At 39.8% G+C, this 26,356-nt stretch overlaps 1 protein-coding gene across 6 annotated transcripts in view; it reads left to right on the top strand.

Annotated features, from left to right (window-relative positions):
• vps13d (vacuolar protein sorting 13 homolog D) overlaps nt 1-25,502 on the top strand; it is a 234,188-nt gene extending 208,686 nt beyond the window's left edge. For all 6 annotated transcript variants that reach the window (XM_069918981.1, XM_069918980.1, XM_069918987.1 and 3 more), the window contains 3 exons: nt 16,341-16,472; nt 22,154-22,394; nt 23,673-25,502. In XM_069918981.1, the coding sequence (XP_069775082.1) occupies nt 16,341-16,472; nt 22,154-22,394; nt 23,673-23,804 (505 nt within the window). In that variant the 3' untranslated portion in view covers nt 23,805-25,502. The remainder of the gene's footprint in view (nt 1-16,340; nt 16,473-22,153; nt 22,395-23,672) is intronic.
• The last annotated feature ends 854 nt before the right edge of the window (nt 25,503-26,356 follow it).

The raw sequence follows: 26,356 nt of genomic DNA, 5'->3' as shown, positions 1-26,356 counted from the left end.
AATCACATTGATCCCCGGTTCCAAACCCAGAAAGGATCAGGAAACTGTCAGCGCACGAGGTCCTTCAGCAGCCCTGCTTGCCATTGGCACCCTCAAAACCTGCTCCCAATACCTTGTTCTCCAAAGTTGATTGAAGCGGCCCACAGCCCGATGTGAGGCCTTCAGCCACTGCGCCCTGTGCTAGTTCGCTACTGTTGTGTTGTACTCTTCTCAGCCTTCTTTGTCCAGAGGCTGTTTTCCACTCCAGTCTGCTGCTTCCCCAGTACCCCACACCCTTGAGGTCTGGACTTCTGAATGTGGGCATCACCACCTTGGGCCATGAACCTTCAATGTAAAAAAAAAAACACTGCTGGTACCATTCTGCATTTTATGCCAGCACAAGGCTGTCAGGACAATGGCTGGGCAGTCGGAGCCTGTGGAGGAGGACTGTAAAACTGCTTCTCTGCTCTCTCACTCTTCCCAGGTCTACACCAGTGGCCTCGCTGCTGTCATCTTCATTGAAGGTGTTCTTAAAAATATTATAGAGCAATTTTAAGTTGAATTCTTGCAATGAGATCCTAAATTTTCTGGCGCACCTGTTTTGTTTTAAATCTCAGTATCTTCCCATGGATGATCTTTTTTTTTAAACCAAGGAATTTGGATTTCATTGGCAAACCCAGCCTTGCTTCACCAATTCAATCCCACTGGAGAAAGTGGTGGTGAGAGGCCTAATTGAAAAGTTGTAGTTAATTTCTTGAGAATACTCATAATGCTTTTCCTTGCTCCAACACCACAAAAGGGCTGTCTGCACCATTGTAAAGCCATCTTTCGTGCATTATGACAACTGAGTATTAAAAACTATCCATCGTTTGTATGTATTATCTCTTTTTAATTTAATTTAAGGTATACTTTGGTTTATTTTTTATGAAGTAACTTCATCTGCAGCAAGTAAGAATTTCAGTTCATATGTACAATTCTATAATGTATATGACTATAAGCTCATGATCATTATCAACTGTTATTAGGAAACGAATTTCCAGATTTCAAAAGGAAAGTACATATTATCATTCACACTCACTTGCTTCCCTTGTTCTTGGTAGCAGAGATCACAGTTGCAGGAAATACTTTTGAAAGGCTGCATGGATCGCGCAACGTTGTTACGGCGACAGTGGCCGGGGTTCGAATCTAAGGAGTTTGTATGTTCTCCCTGTATCTACATGGGTTTCATCCGGGTGCTCCGGTTTCCTCCCATTCTTCCAAATGTACTGGGTTTTGTAGGTCAATTGCGTGTAACTGGGTGGCACGGGCTCGTAGGCCAGTAGGGATTATTACCATGCTGTGGGTGAGTTGATTAACATTCAGTGGAAAGATCAATTTCTAGGGCAGTAGATGGAGCACTCACTAATCATCAAGATTGTTGTACAATGGATGATGTTAATCTTCTATTGGACTTGCATTCAACCAGGTAACTGAATGTACCATCATTGGTGAAGCAGATGAAAGTGGTTGTGAGGAATTCAGGTCAATATTTTGGGGTTCAGACCCTGAATCTAGACTGAGAGTGTAAATGGAAATTGATGTTTAAGCGGTGAGAGGGAAGGGTAAGATGGGCTGGTTTTGCAATGGGGTTGACTGGAAAATAGAAACAAATAGGGGAGAAGGGACAGAGTATTTTGAGACTGGCTGGTGGGTGATAGGTGGAAACGCCTAAGAAAAATTGTATGGATTGATGGTTCAAAGTGACAGGAGGGCAAGGGAAGATAGAGACTGGAAGATGATGAGCAGAACTGGATCAGAAAGGGATGGAGGCAGATGTGGGGGACCTGGGAGAGGAGAGAAAAGGTAGACCATAAGACTAGACAGGCAGATTTAAGAAGATAGGGGGGAGCGTGATAAATTTAGGTAACTGGGGAGTGCGGTTGGGCGGGAATGAAAAAGGTGACCAAAGGAAGAGAGAGAAAACTTTGGTGGACCAGTAGTGGGAAAGGAACATTTGAACATGGGTCATTTGAAATTGTAGAATTCAACCTTCATGCCCAAGTGAAAGATGAGGCCTTGCCTCAAAAGGAGACCAAGATGAACTTGGCATTGACGGGTGAGCATAGTTGTAAACTATTCAGGCTCATCTTTGGCTCTCACAACCTGGCCTCAGGAATTGATGATGCTGGATGTGTTTTTGTAACCACCTTTACTTATCACCTGTTTAATTGTTCACAACCTTAGGTAACAAGGCTGATGATCTTTGAACTAATTGATAAATTCTGGAACATGTTGATTCTAAATATTGCACACAGTTCTTGCACATGTGGTTCTTTGTTGTACATCAGATTAATGTATGCTTTCTGCTATCCACAAAATAGGGTAAGCCTGTGACTTGATAGTAATAGATGAGTGAATAACATTCCTGACTAAGGGGTTATAAATTGAGGAATTCATTTCTGCCATTAATAACCTGTATCTTATCATGGATGGGAGCCTTTCTAAATCTATCCCATTTCGCATATTAGTGCCAAACTACACAATAGAAATTGTCCTCTGTGTGAACGTGGTAGAGTACATCGTTTCCACAATGGTAATGCATATTTTATTCCAACGAATGCTGTAATGAACGGCTGCAACTGCAACAGGAAAGTGAAAATTAGATCCAGCAGCTTCTTCTCTCTCCACCTGCTGTTGACCCAATATTGGCTCATTTAGTTTGTTGTGTGCAGGGCTACTTGTAATGTTGGAGGTTCTCCATCCGAGATGCACTGGGTGCCTTTGCTCTTTTCCAGTGCCTTTTAAAGTATTGTCCAACATGGAGCAGCACCGATTCTTCATCTAGTGGTGTTTGGCAGAATGTCTCCTTGTTTGATCTGATCTAACAAAACTTAATTGGGTACTGGAGTTTGTTCACTTGTCTCTGCAATCTTGGTATCAATGTATTGTGCGCTTGTGGCATAATCAACCTGGTTCAGAACCTATTATAAAAGGTCATCAACCTGAAACATTAACCTATACCACCTGACAGGCTGAGTATTTTCAGCATTTTTTAAATTCTAGATTTCTATCATCACTCCGAACTCAGCGTCCATAAAAAGTAAGAAGTATTTGTATAAATTCCTTGAAGAAGGGATCAGGCCGAAACATTGGCAATATATCTTTACTTTTTATGGGCGCTGAAACATTGGCTGAGTTCCACCAGCATTTTGGTGTGTTTGTACTATAATCACACCATCTGCAGACTTTGTGTTTCATTTCTATCATCTGCGGTCTTGTTTTTGCTCAGATATCATTACTAATCAGGTAAGAGCCTAAATTTAGTCAATAACATGAAAGTATCACGTATATAAAGTGCTACCAACATAACTCATGTTTAGAAATGTGAGGCCGTTGTGTAGGAGAGCATCAAATATGAACAAAGTAAGGAAAGAGATTAGGCTGAGTTGCGATCATTTACAGATGCTCAAATTAAGGTGCAAAATTCAAAGACTGGAAGATCAAACAAAAAGGAAGATGTTGCAAATTCCAATTTGTTGAAGGACAATATCGTGGTGAGTAGGAGTAGCATGAATTTGGCAGTGTCGATTAGTGTCTTGACACCTGTTTCAGACAGGGTGTTAAACGGAGGATCCATCTGCTTCCTCATATTGGGACTATTTCAAGGAACAAGGAAATTAACATCTCACAAATAATAATTACATTTCAATGCAAAAAAAATATTGTCTGGTTATTGTCATACTGCTATTTGTGTGAGCTTGCCTTGGGCAAATTGGCTGCCATTTCTAATGCTTTGTAGCATGCGCACTATAGCAAGTGTGGAAGGAAAATGCATACATGGAATCAAAGACAGATTTATTGCTATGGCAGCAATGCTGATATGAATCCCTGGTGCTGACATCAGGGTCCCGCGTCATCAGAGCACCAACCTTGGGTTGGCTGGTGTTCCCGCCAGAGTTCCCAGACATCCCAGCATGCAGAGGTCCTCTGGGATGACGGCTGGTGTCACCCCCAGGTCCCCACAGATGCCACTTTCTCAGGCCTGTCTGTGTCTCCATGCGTGGGCCGCAACACAATCCCCCTCCCGTTCCAGAATCAGCGTCCGGGCCATTGTCCGTACCCTTCGATGGCCTGCCACTGCGTCGTGGGGCAGTGTGGAGACTGGCTTGTTACAGTCCAGATATACCAATTTCAGACAGTCGACAAAGGTCTCCTCCTTACCGCTGATATTCATCAGAGAATGTTTGCTATCATTATTGGCGAGGAATGAAATTAGCAGTTATGAAATTGTGCTACTTGGGCTACTTCAACATTTCATCTTAGAGTTTTGGTTTCCAATCAGCAGTCATGTGATCTGTTGCATTTTTGTCCTTGTCTTGTTAGCTTTTATTTTGAATGTTTCGGCATGTTAGCACATGAATTCTATTTCAATTAGCGTTCAGTTTTTTTCTGTTCGTATAGAAGCTAGGCTGTCATTGTAAATTCATCCTCAAGATTTGCATATTCTATGAGATAAAGTCACAAGAATACTTTGAAGCTCCTGAACTAACTTTGCCTCGAGGTAGAAAGATAAAGACACAGGCAGCTAAAATTCTCGTGATCATAAACTAATATGTGTGAAAAGATGCATTTAGCCAGTTACTCAGGTTTCCAACATCTGCAACCTTCTTGTCTTTCAATTTTGACTACAATTTGATTGTCTTATCTGAACAGGAATCCTAACAAATAGAAAAATAAATTTTTCTCTGGAGACGGAATCTGAATAGTAGCATATGGTTTGGATAAAGTACTAATCAGACAATGGAAATGTAAGAGTGGTCCAAGTACATCCTCACAGTTGGATGGAATCCCTATGGAGACCGATCTCAGCAGATTGTTGATGTAGAAATGATGAAAATCCTGAAAGTGACAAGGTTTCTCATCCGCAACTAAGGTATCTTCCAGCCTATTATGAGGTGAGGCAGATATGGGATTTGACCTACCAATCCAAAAGGAAGTGATTGAGGCTTGTCGTGAAATGTTGCTTCGTAGCCCTAATCCAAGTTCCTTAACTGGATCAATTATAAAAATCTATGGATCTTGATTATGCAGTATCAGAAGGCAAGTGGACTCATGAGATCATTTATGACTCGAGATCCATAGTCTGCTGCAAGTTACAGCAGATTTGGGAATGAGGTGTGTCCCATTGCAAACCAGGCTTTCATTATGTGAAATGGTTTCTGCTCTTCTCTTCCTGTGTTGCGAAAGAGGTTAGATTTTTTTTGCAGAAGAGGTGACTCATCTGAGACTTATCCTGATGCTCATTTTCCTCAGGATTAGAAATATAATATTGTGGAAATTTACACATCTTAAAAGGGCGGCACAGTTAGCAAAGCAGATAATGTATTGCTGTTAGAGCGCCAGCAACCCGGATTCCTCTTGTCACTGGCTGTAAAATGTTTGTGCATTCTCCCCTGCGTCAGCATTAGTTTCCTCCCACCCTTCAAAAATATAGGAGGTTGTAGGTTAATTTGGGGGTCCCAGGCTCTAGGGCCTGATCGGACCTGTTACCGTGATCTATGTTTAATTCTTTTAATTAAAAATGTAGGTGATTATTTCAAGATACTTTGGATAAGAATATTTAATACTTGATGACACCAAAGCTTTAAAAAAAAGAAATTAAGATTTTAAAAATCTAATGTGTTTGGATATCATGGTACCTAAGGAATTAATGGAACATTTTGCATCTCTTAGACTTGTTCTTTCATAATTTATCCAAAGATCATAAAATCAAGATTGAAGAACCATAGCACAGAAAGGCTTATTATGCCTGTTCCATTAACTGGGTGCTGTATACTGAGGTTTCATAGTATCCTTTTAAAATGTATCTTGAAATCATGTGACTTTTTTCTTTGTGCTTGGACGAAAGCATTTTATCCTAATGCTCCCCTCCAAACTGAACTATTACTAATTCATCAAATCTTGACATTTATCTGTGTGTCGATAGAAATTTTTTTGGCGTTAAACTTTTATTCTTCATGCATCCTTTATTTGAACCTCACAAAAGAAAATGTGGCTCATTGAATGTTGCCTGATATTTGCCAAAAACTTTGTCCAGATACTTAAGATGAAAAATATCCATAATCTCCACGATACATAATTTTATATTAGTTTGTCCTCAACCTTATTTAGAACTACTTTTAATGGCTAAGATTTGCACTCTGAGCACAAACTCCTCTGAAATTGGATGATGTTTACATTGGAATGGAGCATTGGTGCTGAAATCGTGATCAGAATGGGCCTTCAGTTCCTTTGATAATGGTATGTTATTGATCTAACATGGAGTAGATTTTGTTATTCTATTATGTAATCTGTCATCAGAAGGGTTGAAGCAGGGAGATTATTTGACTAATAGAAATCATATATTAAACACATCATACCAAGCAAATGTGGTTAAATGTCTCATTATCTACATTTTCAATGGTTAAAGATACACAATGTGGAAATCCTTGGGTGGGGGGGCAGTGGGGGGGGGGGGGGGTGGTGTACGTTCTAACTACTAGAAGTTTTGTTTCACAAGAACACTTTTAAAATATTCTCCTTGGCTAGTCCAGGAGTTCTTGTGTTATAGTGTTACCAGTAAGAAAGGATAAACAGCCATATTATGGATTATTAAATCATTGATCTTTTCCAACATTTCCCGGCTGCCTAATGGCTTGTTTCATAAAGTTAGTCTGTGGCTGAACTTTACAGCCGACATTATCTCAGATTACGTCTTTGGACTGTTCTGTGTTAGCTGAAATAAGCAAGTACAGCAGTAGGTTGAGTAATAATTAATCTATTTGACCCAAGGCTAAAGTGAGGAAAAGCCGGCCAAACTTGTTGCTTTTGAAATAAAAAAGCTGGGCATATGCAATCAGTGAGGCAGCATCTGCGAAGCAAGAAATATAGTTACCCATGTTAGTTCTGGCCTACAGCAACAACTTGCCTGCTGTCCGTGCAAAGTGGTTGCAGCTATGGAGTGCCAACCAAACTACAATGGCCTAATGGATTTTCAATATCTTTCTGCTGTCGTGGGCTCTTGAAATGTTTTCGAGATCTCTCTAATTACCAGAGCTAGTTCAATCAAACAATTCAAATGGGCTCAAATAAGTTAAAACAAAATAAAACCTTGGTAATTTTTCTTTTTTTTTAAGAGAATGGAAAATTGTAATTTGGTTGGTACTCCATGTGTCTAGTATGCATGGGCAGCTGGTGAGTTGTGGCTGTGAGCCAGATCTACTATGGGTAACATTGTTCTTCAGAGATTCCACTTATCCACACTGACCTTCTGGCTCAGAGTGAATGATCCATTCGAATGACCAAATGGGTTCATGCTACTTTGCCCAGTCTTGGCTGGTGTATAGCCAAGAAGGGATCTTTTTTGATTATCGCTTTCTTTCCCAGACAATCAGAAGGAAATAATGCAGCTGTCAGACAGATTTTTATGTTCTGTTTGAAATTTGCTGAGTACAGGGGACAGGGTCTGGAGACAGTCCTTCACTTCATATTTTTTTTAAATTTAGACATGCAGCACAGTGCCATCCAATTACATCCAATTAACCTACAATCTCTGGTTTGTTTTGAACAGTAGGATGAAACCCATACAGACATAGGGAGAACATACAAACTCCTTACAGAGAGTGCTGGATTCAAACCCCCATCATTCGAGTGTTGCACTAACCATGCTTCCCTTTGCACAGTCAAAACTAAAATAATGTTAATTTTTTTCTTTGTTCAAAGAGGAACTGTGATCAGTACTTCCAAATTTATGACCATGTACTGAGTCAAATTCAGCAACTCCAATCAATTAATACTTTTGATAATATTGTTGCTACCTGCATGTCCGATTTTGGCCAAGAGTAGCATCATGGTCAACACTGACTTAACCTCGTCAATTAACTTGCCAGTAATCAAAACTTGCACAACACAAATGGCAACTTCGGCAAGGCCACAGAAGACGGTTAATGCCCCATAAATGATTTCCATCGGGAGAGAAGTGTCATTTAGATTTATTTTACAAGCAGTTAAATCAAAACACTGCAATGCTTTTGAGAAATACCTCAAATCACAAGACTCTCATTTTAGTTCTTGATTTTGTAATTTTTCAGTCCTTAATTCTTAATTGTTGTTTGAAGCAAATAGATGTTCGATAGCTAACGTTTTTTTACAGTATGGAAACAGGCCCATCTGACCCATATACCCAATCTGGCTAAATACCCCAATTAACCTACAACCCCCATACGTTTTGAAAGGTGGGAGGAAACTGGAGCACCCGGAAGAAATCCATGAAGACGCAAGGAAAGTGTATAAATTCCTTACAGTCAGCACCAGATTCAAAACCGGTTTACTGGTGCTGTAATACTCCGCTACCATGCCTGCTTTCTGACTGGCTTACCTGCACTGTTTTATGATTGATTCTCAATTGAGATATAGACCAGGTAAATAGAGCAGCAATAAACAAAGCAAAGGAGTTCTGAAAGTTATCTTGTATTGACAAAGATTTGTGTGATTGGCCTACTCACGTACTCCGCCTCTTTCTTTAAAAAAAGTTTAGTTATAACATGTATTTCATATCCAGCAGAATACTTACAAAATTAAGATCAAACCGTCCTTGACCAGGATACACTCCAGCACCTGTGAAATGTGCTAATCCCAGAAAACCTTCAGAGAGCCAGTAAATACTGTATACTCCCTTTCCAGGGCCACCCAATCAGAGATGTCCTCTGAAGAGGGTCAGGCAGTTGACTTGGGCAAAGCCATCGATGCCTGGACCTGTGAACAGCCATCTTGGCCAGGCCAGGAGCAGATGAACTCAAACCCCAACAGCCCCCTCCCTCCCACACCAGGATGACTAAAGATCAGGAAAGTAGGGCTCAAGTACAACCTTAATTTGAGGAGAAGCCTATCCAGATTCGACCTCTCACATTCCATTTGCACACTCACTCCACCAGGCCATAGTAATGGCAGACAGCTGGGAATACGTGAACCAACTTATGAACGTGTTCCACAGCAGTACCCTTTGTAGCTGTCTCCACTCTAGCTCACTGATGTAAGGTGGGGAAGAGAGAATGACTCTTGTGTCGTGTAACCTCCACTGGAGACAACCTTCACCACCAAATGGCAGAACAGATTGCCATGGCATGTCCGGACAACAGATAAGGGCAAGGAAGAGGAGAGTGCACCAGAATAGCCTGTGCAAGAGAAGCCCGTGCATGGCATGGAACAGCATGGAGGGCATTTCCGAGAGACAGCGCATGCTGTGTGGGACCTGCCTCCATGGCCTCCCGCTGAACTCGCCTGATTTCCATTTGGAGCAAACAGTCCCTTGGCTGAACTGACAATCTCGCAGCCCACAGAATAGGGCTGCTTTACCAGACTAACAAAAGGAGGCCCACGTGTTGCTGGCCAGCCCAGGAATGCTGTGTTTTACTTTCTGCTCTATAAATCCAACAGGCATGTGGAAAATGGAGAATATGAGCCACACAAGCAATATGAAAGGGAGTATTTGTCCCACTGATTGCAGGCTGGCCTGTGGCCAGGGCTGAGGCTGACCGTCAGCTGAACCATGTCGTTAGGCGTGTAGCAGAGCTGAATGGTGGGCAGGAGCCAATGAGTAAGCAGACTTTATCCAAGAGTTTACACACAAAGGAGAAATTGTGTCCTACTTAACCCCTCGCTTTATCAGTAACACACACTGCCTGGGCCACAAGTAACCCTTGCACTATTACCCTTAACTCTGCTTTAGTGCACTAAGGCCTATTGTCCTGTTTTGTAATTTGTTTATATCCTAACAGGCTTCCCTTGTGTTAGCCATAGTTTTCAACTAGCGAACAATAAGTAATGTGCTTATTGGAAGTCTTTCATTTGTTGATACTCAGTGAGAAATGGAATTACTCCTTTTCGGAAATCACTGATCTTAAGCAGATCTAAGAACATTTCTGAAGCATCCCAAATTGAATCTTGTCTCACCTTTCATTAAACCATTCATACCAGCTCTGCAACCACTACATTTTGACCTTTGTGTGACCTTTCTATGTGAATATCCTTCCAATCCCTCACACTTGATTAAAATTTCCTTGCCTGAATTTAGCAAAGCTGAAATAACAGACAAAAAGAGGTCTTGAAGTATAACTTCTAAGCCAGGGACTGATAGAACAAGTTGAAATTATAATGTTACTGTTTCATCTGGATTCAATACAACATGCAGCCTAACAGAGTTCGGCGAATTTTGCTGAAGTCTGAGAACCTTATATTTTAAAAACTTTGGTATTCTCAACCTACCACAGGTCTAAAAACAGTACTTCATGTTACTTGAATTTTCTATGCTGCTATGTCTTATTATCCACCTTTTAGTTTGTAAGAAGGGCCAACTCATACAGAATGGTCACTTCCAGGTCCAAAAATTATCAAATAAGTGAGACACACACACACACACACACACACACACACACACACACACACACACACACACACACACACACACACACACACACACACACACACACACACACAACACTCTTAAGACTTTGGTGGCAGACCAGGCTTTTACATTGTACGCCTGTTAATACTGTGCCATAATTTTAATACTTTAAAAAAATGTACACAGTTGTATAATAAATTCAGTAATGAAACAGATGAATTTAAAGGAGCATTGGAAATAAAAGCCAGTAAATTTAAAAGGATGTGGGAACAAAGCCCTGGTGAGTTTCAAACAAATATGGGATTGGGACCCTCGTGCATATCAAGCAAGTGCAGGAATGGGGGCCCTGGTGAGTTTGAAGTAAGTACAGGTACTGGGTCACCCTGTGAGTTTAAAGGGAGCAGAGGAAACAGAACCAGGTGAGAAAGATGCCAAGCCATTGACATTTATGAACAGTAGGTTGGTGGATTGTGAGAATTTTTTGTCATGGGGGGGAAAAAGAAACTGGAGGGATTTAATTCAGGCCTTGAAAGTAAGAATATTAATAAAATTGAACCTAAATTCACATTTCTGGAGGGTTTCTTAAGAAAAGGAACAAGGTTGCTAAGAATTTAAATTCAAGAAAGAAGAGGATGGAAGCTGTTGAGAAGGATAATCAGAGTTTGAAGAGAAATTCTCAACATAATGCTTTGTGAAGGAGTTTGAAACAAGTTGGATCAGAAAGGTTTTTTTTTCCCCCCAAGAAGCTGCCTAATTAAAATGGAGAATCGCTAAAGTACAAATAATTTTGCATCTCAAATTAATAGCATGGGCTGAAATGGTTTGATTGAAGCATTATCCATTAATCAGAATTTATGGTTATGAGCAAATCACGAAATTCGATGTTTTGTGACAGCGTGTTAGAGCAAACGTTCAAATTATGAACCATCTTGCAACAATAATATATCTTTTAAATCGTAGTGCACGAAAAGTAAGCCAGTGTTTTTGGTTAATTGATCATTCAGGAATCTGATGGTAGCAGGGAAGAAGCTGACCCCGTGTCACTTAGTGCTTGTCTTTAGGCTCCTGTTATCTCCTTCCTGATGGTAGCTGGCTAGGTGGTGGTGGGGTCTTTGAGGATAGAGGCTCTTGTAGATGTCCTCGATGGAGTGAAGTCTGGTACCTGTGATGTCGTAGGCTGAGTTAACAACCCTCTGGAGCTTTTTCTTGTCCTGAGATTTGACGCCTCCATACCAGGCAGGGATGCAACCAGCCAGAATGCTCTCCATGGTACACCTGTAGAAGTTTTTGAGAGTCTTCGGTGACAGACCGAATCTCCTCAAACACCTCACAAAGTATAGTCACTGGCGGGCCTTCTTCATGATTGCATCATCATGGAGGCTCCAGGACAGATCCACAAATCCTCGGAGATGTTGACATCCAGGAATTTAAAGTGCTTGACTCTCTCCATTACTGAGCCCTCGATGAGGACTGGGTCGTGTTCCCCTGACTCCCTTCTGAAGTCCACAATTATCTCCTTGGTTCTGCTAACATTGAGCACAAGGTTGTTGATGTGACACCACTCAACGAGCCTGATGCATCTCCCTCCTGCCATTTGTGATCCTGCTGACAACTGGTGTCATTGGCAAACTTGTAATTAGACAACAGGCCTACAAATCAGCCTTTCCAAATCCCCCAGCTGTTAAATTCTAACAGAACTGGCTGGCACTCTATGAGGTACAGTGGAGATGCCAGAGTTACAGTGCCTGAATTGCTAGAAGTCAGCAGACACCTATTTGCCTCAGGCCATGTACTGAAAGAAGAAAAGTCTATGCCTACTTGTTCATGCCTCATGTAGGGCAATAAATCTACTGTGTAGTAACATAAGCATGTTGAACCCTGCCTGTAAAATTAGTTCCATTAAATTCAGCTGAGTGATTGTGAGAGGCAGAGTACCACACACTAATAATGCCAGATGGCACATGTAGTGCTACCAACCAGAGGCAGATTTCTAGACAGGATTATATATTGTGTTTCATAATCTCAGGATTCCTGAAGTGCTTTGAAGAGCATGAACATTTTTCAAATTGTATTAAAGCCACATGTAACAGCAATTCTGTACATGCAGTAATGAGATAAATAACGAGATAAACTCCTTGAATCATGTTGGTTGAGGGCTAAATATCAGCCACTAGATGTGAACTTCGTTCACTGTCACAAAAAAATGACGTGGTGCCAGAGATCAAATTCAGAACTTGTGATTTGGGAATTAAATCCTTAAAGAGTTAATTACACTTGTGTACAGCAAGATAATGATTAAATGTTTGAACTTGTAATTCAGAGGTCTGGACTAATAATCCAGAGACTAGAGTTTAAATTGTACCAGGGCAGATAGAGAATTTAAATTTGGATTAATAAATCTAACATTCTTTTTCATAAAAAGCAAATTTCACTGACCACGAAACCGTGAGATTGTAGTGAACATTTATCTGGTTTACTAACTGACGTCCTTTAGGGAAAGAAGTCTGCTGCCCTTAACCTATAATGATGTATGTGTACCTCCAGGCGAACAACAATGTGTTAAAAACTGCTGGAAAATGACTCATCGCCCACTTTTCAAGGCATTTGAGAATGGACAATAAAGTCATTTAAAGTAATGTAATTCCTGAGCCTAGATTCTTGAATTTATTCACTTTAAAATTTTATGGCTCTGATACCCATTAGTCCTTTTCTATTTCATTTTCTATTTCATTGTGTGTGTGTGTAATTGTCTCTAAAGTATCAGTCCTTGTTCATGTTAGATATTCTGAGTTCAGGCATTTAGTTGACCCGGCTACCCAATCAGGTATTCTTACGCTGATAAAAATAAGTTGACTGTCATATTCATTGTACAATGTACATGTGCACCAAAATTCGTGCTTGCTGCAGCCAAAGAGGGGGAAAAAAAGACTACCAAAGGACAACTTTGCCACTAATGGTAGATTTCAATTAAAACTGAAGATTTGCAACACCACCTTGATGGTTAACTCTAGAAAGTGTGAGTTTATGGAGTGAGTCCCATGTGTTCCAATACAAAGCTGTACAGTGTTCAGACTTTCAGAAAATCAATATGGCATTTGTTCTTGTATCTCATCAGTCTTTCAACATGTCTGTCCAGCTGCTCCTGTTCCAGCCCACAGCTGTGACTGTTGGACTTAAACCATAAACTCCCTTCACTCTGAGTTGTAACAGAGGTGTTTGACTTCACTTTTCCTTCTAACTTTCCAACTAATCAACCTCAGAGTTTCCAAGATGTCAGGGAGCACTGGTGAAATTTGAAGTTAACCCTTCAAATACATGATGAACATGAAAGTTCTGTTCCTGATCTTGGAACTTCTTACAGATCTGGAAGGAGAATAGTTCCAGATAGTCCAAGGAAATGTCTAAATCAGACGCAAGTGAGACGCTCTCACAATTCTCACCCGGTGGGACTAATGTGTAAATCCTTTTATCTCAGAGCCACAGTCTGATTACCTCACACTAGAGACTATTGAAAAGCCAGTGATGGGAAATACAGGTCTCATTGGGTGTTCATTTAAATGCTTGCAAAGATTTTTTGAGCATTACCCAAAAGCCAGCTGCCTTCCTTCTTGAGCACTTAATTTTCTAGAAACAATGTTCCCTTTTATTATGTGTGGATTTTTTTATTCTTATTATTCATTCCAACTTTTTAGTATTTGCTTTAGAGGTTTCTTGTATTAAATTCTGTATTTGATGTCCTTTCCCTTCATAGAAAATTCTTTGCCTTTTCTTCTAACTTTTTATTATTTTTCCCCCTCCAACCCCCTTTATTTCATAGTCAATCGATTTTTGCATTTTTTTTTCGCATTCACAAAATCACGGAAAAGTTGCAGCATGGAAGCTATCAAACTTTAAGATTTATTATAGAGCAGCACAATTAAGGTATCTATCAGATTTTTATCAGATAAAGGAAAAACCAGATTGGACCAGGTTAGAGCTAGATAAAATGGGGGAGAAGGTACTAGAACATATACTTTATAAGCGGGATGGAAAACTGGTGTAATATAGAAGTTCACCAGTACTGCACCATCTACTCAACATATGGAAGAAGATTCACAAAGAAAGGAAAAAATCAAATTACCAACTACCAAAATTATTATTGACGGAAAATCAACTAATCCCTTTCACAATAGATAACCCTTCTTTAGAGAATGGGAGAAAAAAGGGATTAAAAGAATAGAAAATTGTTTTTTTGGAAATAATTTATTATCATTTGAACAAATGAAGTACAAATATGGAATAACTTACGGTACAATATTTGCATACTACCAGCTGAAAAGGACAAATTGGGAAGCAGGCTGAGGTTACCAAAAGGAAGCAGCTTTGAATATGTGATTACAGACACAATGATAATTAAAAGATTTATGACAAACATGTACATCAAGCTGCAAGAGAAGGAAAATGATGAAATAAGCTATAAATCCAAACAAAAGTGGGAAAAATATCTAAACCTAAAGATTAAAAAATGAAACATGGGAAAAGCTATGCTCCGGAACTATGAGAAATACAATAAACACGAGGTTACGCATGATACAATATAATTGGTTACACAGGCTATACACCACACCCCAAAAGTTAAATAAATGGGACCCAACAGTATCAGATAGATGTTTTCGCTGTAAGAAGGAAATGGGAACAACAGTACATGCAATTTGGGCATGTGAGAAAGTGGATAAGTTTTGGGAAGATCTAAATGAGGTATTAAATAAAATCACAAAAAGCAACATACCAAAAAATCCAGAGATCTTTCTTCTAAGTAATATAAGAAGTAAAGAATTAGGCCTTAAACTGGATGAACTGCAAAAAAGATTTATTATGATAGCCTTAGCTGTAGCAAAAAATTGTATAATGTCAACTTGGAAATCAGTAGAGAGCCTGAGAGTACAGCAATGGAACGTAGAAATGAATAAATGTATTGCATTGGAAAAAATAACATATAATTTAAAAAATAAAGTCACATTATTCGAACAAATTTGGGAACCGTACGTGGAACACAACAGAGAGGGCCTACCACGGACCTCCACCCCCTAAAATGATAGAATGAGAAGAAGACGAAATGAACTGACCCAGTGCGTTAAAAGTAGATGACACAATTTTCTTGTTTATTTTCATTGTGTGATGACATTGTTTAATGTATTGTATATGTTGAACGTTTAATGGGTTTGGAGGGGGAATAAGGGGAGAAAATGACACTAAGAAGGAAATGTTTGTGTGTATTTTGGTTAATATGGTTCATAGTGTGAAAAATTTAAAAAGGTTTCAGCATGGAAGTAGGGCATTTGTCCAGCAGCTCCCTGCATCCAATCTTATTCTCTGCCTTCTCCCCTCACTCCTGCAAAATATCCTCATACTTGTGCGGCTCCTTTGAAGCTCCCTCGACCTCTAAGCTTGGTGAGACCAAACATAGATTAGGAGACTGCTTTTTGGACACCTGCTCTTTGTCTGCAGTAGCTAGCTGCTTCCCCTGTTTGCCAACCATTTCAATTCCCGTGTCTGTCCTTGGCCTCATGCATTGTTGGGTGAGGCAATACAGACACATTTTATCCTATCACCTCTTGGCCCCTCTCCAGCCCTCTTCTCCCAACCCCTTTTAATTTTGATCTTTTAAGCCCTTTTAATTTTGATATCACTTCTTCCAATCCTAATCTCAAAAAAGGTTCTCGACTTGAAAACTTCACTGTCCATTTTTATTCATGGATGCTGTTTGACCTGCTGAGTCCCTTTGTTCTCATTGTTTATTATACATAATGTTGAGCTATGCCATATCGAACAGCAAGACTTTATGTTCCAGATTTTTGAACAGCTAACTCTCAATGAATTGTAAATCTTAAGTCAATGACTGGATAACATCGACTATACTGTTGAAAATGGAGTCCTATCTTCCCTCTTGTGTTTCAAACAGGATGTTTAACCAAAGAATTCGTAAGTCACGCTGTTGCATTGGCCCCCATGGCCTCCTGCCCCGCTACTCAGAGAAACAAGCAGAAGGGCAGGAACAGCTTTTCCGAGTGACTGACAACATTCAGGCTGAATTGTAAGTTATCATTTTTTTTTCCTGTTGCTTAAACAAGATGCTCATGTTTTGGACTCCAGAATAAATCTAAAAATCAAAGAATTGCCTGATGCTGTAAATATGAACTAAAAATATTTTTTAAAACTTCTGGAAACACTCCACAAGTCAGGCAGCATCTGTAAAAGCAGAAACAGAGCTAATGTTTCAGGTCAAAGCCCCTTTGAACTGGGGAAGAGAAAATAAGTTAGTTCTAAATTGCAGAGAGGGTGGAATGGATTAGGTCACAGGGGACATCTCTAATTGGATGGAGCCAGAAGTAAAATACATAAAAGCTGTAAAATATGGGTCAGAGCAATTGAAATTGCCCAGCAAATGATGTGCACCAGAACTGATACACACAGAAAAAACAAGTTACCTAAAATTACTGTATTTAGTATTGAGTCCTGAAGGCGTCATGATAGTCATTCAGCACATGAGGTGCTGTTCATCCACCATTTTTCAGAATTGCAGGAGGTAGGCAGAAAATCCCACGCAGCTAAGTCAGAGTGAGAGTGGAATGGAGAATTAAAGTGACAGTTAACTGGAAGCTCCAGGTTTCCTGTGTAGACAACACGAAGATGTTTGGCTAAGTGATCACCCAATCTATATTTGGTTTCTCCAGCAATGAAAAGATCACATCATGAGCACTGAACAGGAAACAGAAATCGCAGGTGATTTTCTGCTTTACCCAAGAGGACCATTTACGGTAGCATGGGTGGGAAGAGTTGAAGTAAAAGACCCCATGATTGCATGGAAAAGCATCACGAGAAGGGGGTGTTTGATGGAGATGTAAGTGTGGCAGCTGCAAAGGGAACAGTCCTTCTGGAATGTTGAAAGAGAGGGGAGTGAAGGTGAAACCTTACTAAAAAACAGCTTCCAGAAAAGTATCATAAGAAGGTGCTAGCTGAAGGGGAAAATAATGACATTTTGAGCTTGGTGTGGATATGGGAAGGAGCATTTGTATAGTTGTCATTGTACCAAAAGAAAGAGTTAAGTAAGGGTGTCTTGATCAAACTGAAATGTTTCATGTATCCCACAAAAAAGGCAGTTGTATCTTGGGCTCAATAACTAAACCTTTGGAAAAAGTAAGTGGAGTTGAAAGTGACATTTATTGCAAGAACAAGTGTAGCAAGGTGAATTTGTGTTTGTCAAAGAGAACTGGTGGAGATTCATAGAAGAAGAACTAACAATCCTTGTGGAATGGAAATTTGGAGGAGATGTATATCCATGGTAAAGGTGAACTGTCTGGATCAAGAAATGGAAAAAACTGTCAAATAGCAAAAGGCTTCATCGGTATGGATGTTACACCATTGAGTGACTTTTTGTAATCCGTTTCACTGAGCCAATTGTCAGGAGAACACAAATCAGTCCTCGTCGTGGGCTCAGTAGTGGAGAGGGTCAAGAATTTTAAATTCCTGGATGTCAACATCTCCAAGTCCTGGATCCTCCCTGTCAATGAAATCACAAAGAAGGCTCACCAGCGGCTTTTCTTTGTGAAGCATTTGAGGAGATTTGGTATGTCACCAAAGACTCAAAAACTTCTACAGGTGTACTATGGAGAGCATTTTGGCTGATTGCATCACTGTGGCAATGCTGTGAGTTGCTGATGCTCAGGACAAGAAAATACTCCAGAGGGTTGTTAACTTGTCCTGTGACATCACGGACACCAGACTTCACTCTATCGAGGACATCTAAGGCAGTGTCTTTAGAAAACAACCTCAGTCCTCAAGGACCCCCACCACCCTTCTTCACCCTGCTACCATCAGGGAAAAGATGCAGGAGCCTGAAGATGAGCACTCAACGGCACAAGGACAGCCTCTTCCCTGCTACCATCAGATTCCTGAATAATTAATGAACCAAAGACACTACCTCACTTTGACTTTTCATGCATTATTTTTCCTTATTCCTGGAAGGTGGTTTATATAAATGTTTGCACTGTGATACTGCCACAAAACGATGAATTTTGTGACTTGTTCACGGCGATAAATTCTGATTCATTATTCTGTTTCATGCTTTTCACATAACAAACAAGAGCATTTATACCAGGTTGATCAAAAAGTCAGGTTCTAGAAACATGTGAGAGAAAAATTGGAAGACAGGGAGATCTAAAAAATGGCATTTCAAACCTTTTGAACTGAAGGCACCCAGTATCCACCGATGGAGCAATTGCATACTCAGGCTAGCAAAAGGAATGCCAAAATCACAAATGATTATAGGACTAGAGCACATTATTGACATAAAGATGGTGATAATTGAGTGATTTAAACATCATTAACTTGGAACTGATATCAGAGAGCATGCACAAGATTTGGTGTAAAGGTGGCATTTATAGGCAGTAGAGTTTTGGGCAACCTCACATTTATAATGAGTGAAATGAGGGCAGTTAGTCAGGTTTAAACAGCATTGCCATGATGTAATTCACAGCTAAAATTGAGGTCAAGTGTGGTCCAAGGGGTGAGCAGTTTTGACGGTTTTAAATAGCTACCAACATTTATCTTAATGGTAGGAATGTTTTGCAAACTAACATCATAGGTTTATAAGATAATTGAATTCTGAGGCAAAGTTTGAATTTTAATGTAAATTGTAACCCTGCTGGCAGTTGTAAACTGCCTACAGGAGTTAACTCCAGAACCGTTGGACCCCTACCACTCTGTAGGCATGGACTTGGTTCTCATTAAGTTAAGATTCATCTGATTAGTAAACCTAATAATACAAGTGACCTCCTAATACCCAGACGTTCAATCTCGCTGTCCAAAGTGTATCCTACAAATTGTATGATCTGTAGCCTTTACTCTATAATGACTATTTCACTTTGTCAGCGTGTTAGTCCTTTTTGCACAAATTGTTTGTACCTCTCTATCATAAAATTCTGTCTCCTCTGTCCTAGATTGGTGACAGACATTGTGTCACATAGTCAACATTTGTTCTCTGTTAACCCTATATGAGTGTACAGTAAATAATGAAAGACAAGGCCTTTGAATCCTTGTTGGTAAAGATGTTAAAACTTCAAAGCTTGATTTTTTTTTAAAACTTTGCTGCTGCTTCCAGCCTTCTTATAGTTTTGAAAGCAAAGCCACTGTTCTTCCTAATCAATTCCAGATGCATGGAATCTCAGCCAGCGTTTCATTTCCCAGCCAGCGCAGGGTAATTGTTTTCTGCTTTGCAGTGGCAATCCCACAGTACCTAGAGGATTGCATCATGTGGATTTGGTTTTCATTTCAAACTATCGTCTGCTACCTCAGGGATTTGCCTTCAACCTTCCTGAAACTTGTCACCACCCCATTCCTGAAAACCCCACCATCAACACCCCACCATTTAGATCAAAAATACACTATTTCCAAATATACTGTTCTGTTGCTGAGAGGTTAATTTACTTATTTTAATTTTTCTCACTAATCTTCACAGCATTCCAGGACTTCTCTCAAATGGCTGATCTTCACTTGCTATCTGGTTTGTACACGGAGACACACGCACTTTTCCCAGCGCAGGATCTCAATCCACAGCAAAGATTGTGGCTGAAACTTTCTTTGCTGGGAGAGAGGCACAAGGCCATTTGTAGCATAACAAACAAAGATGGTGGAAATATTAGGCAGGTCAAACTGCATCTATTCTGACCTGAAACATTCACTTTGTTTCTTTTTTCCACAGATACAGCCCGTCCTGCTGAGTATTTTCTCTGTTTTTGGTTTAAATTTCCAACATCTGCCATTTTATTTTTTTTATTTTCACTATTTGTAACATCTTTGTTACTGTTAGCGTAGCATGTGATCAGTGCTGAGTGTAGGCCAAGAAGATTTAGTGAGCATTTTCAATTACGTAAGAAAATTTATCTAACACTTTTCCAAGGGTCTCGCAATCCATCCCCCTCCCTCAAGCTGCCACCTCCACAAAACCCCACCGCAGCCTTCGGCATTTAGCCTTTTTGCTCTCCTCGTGCTCTCCTTTTCAACCCTTCCTTCCCTGCCTCCATTTGTCTGTGAAAATATGGGGTAGGAGACAATAATATTTCTTCAGCAATAGATTGCAATCATCAGTGAGATAAATAAGTTTTGATCTGCTTTTTTATATTATGGAACAAGATAATCTGCCATCCTCAAACAATGGTCTAAAATCTCTAGCACCCCTCTAAAAAGGCAGGCAAGACCTTGGTTTTAAATTTCATTCAACAGGTATTCTGCCTATGTACCAGCAGTGTATGCCTGCTGTACTTAACCCTGGTGATGGGTCTGTTTCTCCTCCCTTCCATCTCAGCCCAGGACATCACAGGCAAAACCCTCCCCAATATTTGAGTACATCTTCAGGGAACGGTGCCCTCGGAGAGCAGCAGCAATCACCAAAGACCCTTACCACCCAGCACATGCTCTGTTCTCGTTGCTGCCATCAGGAAAGAGGTATAGGCTCACATCATCAGGTTCAGGAACCCCTGCTACCCCTCTACCATCAAACTCCTCAATGACAAACTCAATCAGAGACTCATTAAGGGCTCTTACTTGTGCACTTTATTGATCTTTTTGTTCTCTCTGTATTGCAAAGTCAGTTCGCTTACATTCATTATCTGTTTACAGTTCTTTGTTTGTTTATATGTTTCATGCTGTGTACAGTTTATTTTTTGCACTACCAATTAGGGGTAATTCTGCCACACCCACAGGAAGAAGGAATCTCAGGATTGTATGTGATTTTGTGCATGTGCTCTGACAATATATCTGAATCTGATAATCCTTTCAATTAGCAGATACCGTATATTTATCTTTGATCCTATAAATGGGTAATTTCAATTACTCATCCTTCATCCCCTTTCTCAATGTTCCTTTTCAACAAATTCATTGGATCTTTCAGGTAGGGTATATAATTGACAATATACTTTGCATCGTTCTGTCTTATCTGCCGTTTCATGATCTTGCATGCTAATGCAAGAAGGCCCGAACATGCAGAGTGGTTGGTCATGGAATTGGGTCATGAGTTCTGGTGATTCCCATTGAATGAGGAAATATGAGGCAATGAATCAATTTGGTATTGTTGTCAGTAACAGTTAATAAATTGCAAGATGTTGCAGAATGAAATTTGGATTGTGTTGACCGATATCTCATTTTGGGAATTTTCCATGTACGTTGCAAGAATGTTCTTAAGAAAAAGAATGAGGCAGAAATGTTTATGTGAGAGAAAGCATGATGGCATAATCTGTTGGGAAACAAAATATGGCTGGCAGAAGATTGCTTGGAAGGTTCATGTAGAGTTCTCAGACCGATGTGAGTTAATTTAGCCCAAGGTCCTATAAAATTCCTGAACCTTTATGTTGGTATATCATGGTTGGCTTCAGATCAGCATAGAGCGATGTGTCTAAGGTGCATAGATCAGCATAGAGCGGTGTGTCTAAGGTGCATAGGAAGAGAAATGTTTATTTTGGCCTGTGAGTGTCTATCCATTATAATTACAACCATGGTGCCTGATGTTCCTTAATCAAGTACAGACTTGATTAAGGGACGTGGTGCTATCCTGTGATAATATTACAAAGATGTTGCACAAAGCATGAAACTCTTTGTGGTCATACTAGCTTTACAAATTTTTTGATGAGAATTTTCACCTGTGACTTGCTGTTGTACTTCCTTCAAAATACTTCTGTTGCTTGGAATGAACTTAGTCCTGTGTTACTTTCTCTTTTCCAGTTTCATTGCTGTGGAACAGATCGATAGTTACTGTGTTCTCATCTCCTCGAAGGCAGTGTATTTTCTAAAGCATGGCGAATATGTTGACAGGGATGCCATTTTCTTGGAGGTCAAATATGATGACTTATACCACTGCCTTATCACAAAAGATCATGGAAAGGCATATTTACAGCTGACTAAAAAAGCTGAGAGTTCAAGCAGTGGTGTGGCCATACCTGGGCCATCGCACCACAAACCAATGGTGAGTATTGTTCCCTTCCGTGTAATTAAAATACTACATCAAACAAATTGCAGATTTAGTTCCCCAGTTTCTGCTAACTGATTGATTTGAGCTGGTCCAGTGTCTGCTAGCGGACCGATTTGAGCTGGCCCAGTGTCTGCTAGCGGACCGATTTGAGCTGGCCCAGTGTCTGCTAGCGGACCGATTTGATCTGGATCAGCAAGTAGGGTGCTGCAATGATCAGCTAATGATATATAAAATGTCACCCAGCTTTCATACTGTTTGCGTATAGAACTCACCTGTTGCATTCATCAGAGTTAAATGTCTGGGTTCAGACATGAAACTTGGCCAAATATTCAAAGCATCCCATCATTTATGAAATATTATAAACACCTTCCTGAGAAAATTGACTGGAGGGGTATCTTGTGAAAGTTTCACTATATGCTATTCAAATTGCAGCTCTTTATCTTGGGCAATCTAACCCACCAAAGACCATTTGGTCTTTCACTGATGTGTCTTGTTTTTAACCAATGACACTTAAAAATTGAACAGGTCACTTCATTCATGATGTGGCTTCATTGATGGTTCGTTCTAAATTTAAACAAGATTTCTCCGTGCAGGTAACTTGAGATATTTTTTAATTTAAATAATTTGTTTTAATTTAGACATACAGCACGGTAACAGGCCCTTTCATCCCACGAGCCCATGCCACCAAATTTGACCTACAAACCCCGGTTCATTTCGAACTTTGGGAGGAAACCAGAACACCCAGGGAATACCCACACAGACACGGGGAGAACGTACAAACTCCTTACAGACAGCACGAGATCGCTGGCACTGTAACAGCGTTGCGCCAACCGCTACCCTAACTGTGCCGCCCATATGTGCAGCTTAATGGGAGCATGGATATAAACATCGGATCCACTTGCTACATCACTGTGACCCACAAAAAGAAAAACCAGTTTGGAGATTCCTGACAGGCTTTCACCTGCAGATATTTTTTGGTTTATAAAATAATCATCAAATATATGTTGGAAGTTTCCTTCAATTATTACTAAATTAATTGGCTACTTTAAATGACCTCCATGTAGGTTAATGGTAAAATAATCAAATGGGTTGATGGGCAAATGAGAGAGAGAAAATAAGTTGCAAGGGTGGAGGGAATTATTCCGCTGGGAGCTAGCATTGATCGAATGACAGCATCCTTTGTCCACATCCTGATTGGTTTCAATTTCAATGTGTGTTGTAATCCAAAAAAGCAAAGTTAATAGTACCGTTATTATTGATGTTTTCTTCCAGGTCCATGTCAAGTCCGAGAATCTCGCACTGAAGATCTCACAAGAAATTAATTATGCCAAAAGCCTCTATTTTGAGCAGCAGCTCAAGCTACAAACCAACGAGAACCAGGAGAATCTGGAGCTGGACATCTAGTAGCCTCTCCAGTAGTTGATTACAAGCAACAAACTACAGCAATGAGACCACACAAGCCTCTATGTATAATACTTTATTGTATGAGCATGAGTGTTATGAACTCATCTCCTTTGAACATTATGCTTGATGCCTAATTAAAGCAACCAGGTGGGGAATTAATAATGTGCTTAGTTTTGGGGTCAGTTTACGACAGAATCACTGATCAGAGGCAGGTTCTGTTCAAAACGTATTTTACATTTTATATAGTGCATTTACAAAACAAAATTGTGAGAAGTTCAGAATTCTTTATATTTTATTAATCTGTACATATCTGTAATATTAATTTCTTGTAAATATTTAAAAAAAACCTCACAGGAACTGTTGTATACAGAAGCTGTATCAAAGCCAGCTGCAGTGTAATGTAGATTACTTTCTTGCACCAGATCTATTCCGAAATATACTTGATTTTTTAGAGCAATCCAAGCCCTGCAGAAAGTTCAGGGAACTTATTTCCAAAAAGTTGCCAGGCCTCTGCAACTTTCCACAGAGCCTTCCTTCCCATCAAATTTAGTCTCATTGGCAGGCAAGTCAAGGAAGACCGAGTATTCAGGGGGAAGAATAAGTTTCCAAATTGGAAAAGAAAGTGTTATGCTTCTGCGATGCAGCAGAGATGTTTTATTTATAACAATGTGTGAGAGATTAAGGCTGTTACATCTTAAGTGAGGAATGACTGAGTTAAACAGTGAGAACACCTGGCAGTGGCTAAAGTTTTCACTCAAAAGCAGAGAACTAAAACTAAGTCTTCCTTCCCTCTCTTCAGTTGGAGTGAAGTTAATACCAGTTGGATATCTTCACTTCACTGACTCATATCAGCCAAATGTAAAGCAGGAAGAAGTGAAATAATATGTCTGATTGCAGGATGTAGAACAGTTGCCTGTTAAGAAAACCCATTGAATGTGGTCAGATTCTAACAGATTTTGGATTAAATCTGTGACAGAGAAGGGTTTGTGTAACAAAACTGCACTGAAAATTATTATATTTAAAGTAAGCATTGGAGTGATAAAGTCATTGAAGCTCGTGGCTAGGTGTTTAAAGCTCTGTAGAAAGGAATAATTATTAGAGTGCGTCCACAGTACAGTTGGCTTTTTGCTTAGGTGTTGAACAAACTTTTTTCACTCTTTTTTTCTATGAAGTCACAAGGAATCAGTCACTCTATGTAGAACGTGGTCATTTTGCTGAATAATTGTTATCAAGGGGATTTACTGTTTTTTGGAACTGGAGAATTAGGTTTGGTGACTTTCTGGTAATTTGGAACTAGAATGGGACAGCCAAAAACTGCACATGTATAAGCATCCAAAGAGAGAGCTTCGTTTTGCAAACTGGATAAAAGATGGCTTCCTGAGGGAAAGCTAAGTCGGTCTATTCAGTTTTCACTACATGTTGTTTGACAGATCTCTGTAATCTCATGGTCTTTGAGATTTACTGATCAGATTGCTTTGTGGCAGACCCGGCGATTATGCTGCACTGGCATACTAGGTTCATCTAAAATACAGTCTCTGAGATTATTATATACATTCTTCCAGATTAAGGGGTATGAGGTAGGGTGGAACAGATTTGTATTTTCCTGAGGGATTTGTGACAAAATCTTCTTTTTTTTTTGCCCACTGTGGTTGAATTTTGTGCAATTTTTATCATCAAATAAAATTAATTATTACAAAAGGGAATGTGTTCATCTAATACTCTACACAATTTATGACATTTTAGGGTTGCCCTTAATGCTGGCTTGGTGGAAATGGTGTACTCATCTTCTGGGTCTTCAGTAGTGTGTGAGAATTGATATGAACTATAGTTTCAAGTAATGTGGGGACATAATACAAACTGGTGATGGTTCTCTGTGAACGTAATGATTTAGCTGGTGTGAGATGAAAATATACGAAGAAATTTTTTCAAGTCGAGTTTGGTGCCATCTGATTGCACAAGTACAACCCGACTAAACAGCGTTCTTGGGTCCTCGGTGCAAAACACGTAGAAACACAACCAGACATAACACACATACATACATACAAACAAACAATACAGGCAAGTATTCATATATACAAATATTGTTTCATGAATATAAGAGTCTTGGATGGTTAGAGTGAGCAGTTCTTTTGGTCATTTAGCGTTCTCACTGCCCATGGGAAGAAGCTGTTCCTCAACTTGGTGGTGCTGGGCTCTGATACTCCTGTATCTCTTTCCCAACAGGAGCAGCTGAAAGATATGTGCGGGGTGGAAGGGATCTTCAGACAATGATCCTGGTAGATCATGTCGATTGTGGGGGGAGGGAGACTCCAGTGATCCTTCCTGCCACTTTTATGGTCCTGTGGATTGACCTCTAATCCATTTCTCTGCAGCAACCTGACCACGTTTTTCAAGGTACATGGATTTGTTAAAAGCATCTACTCGAAGATCATGTGGAACCAAAATCTAGAAATTACCTGAAGTAAATGGGTGCAATTAACATAGAGAGGGACTGGAACAAATATTACTGGAAAATATTAATACATATATTTATACACATACATATAAAAATA

Source organism: Narcine bancroftii, chromosome 2, assembly GCF_036971445.1.
Source record: "Narcine bancroftii isolate sNarBan1 chromosome 2, sNarBan1.hap1, whole genome shotgun sequence".
NCBI lineage: Eukaryota > Metazoa > Chordata > Chondrichthyes > Torpediniformes > Narcinidae > Narcine > Narcine bancroftii.
Note: the sequence above shows the minus strand (reverse complement) of the source record. Positions and strands in the feature narration are given on the sequence as shown.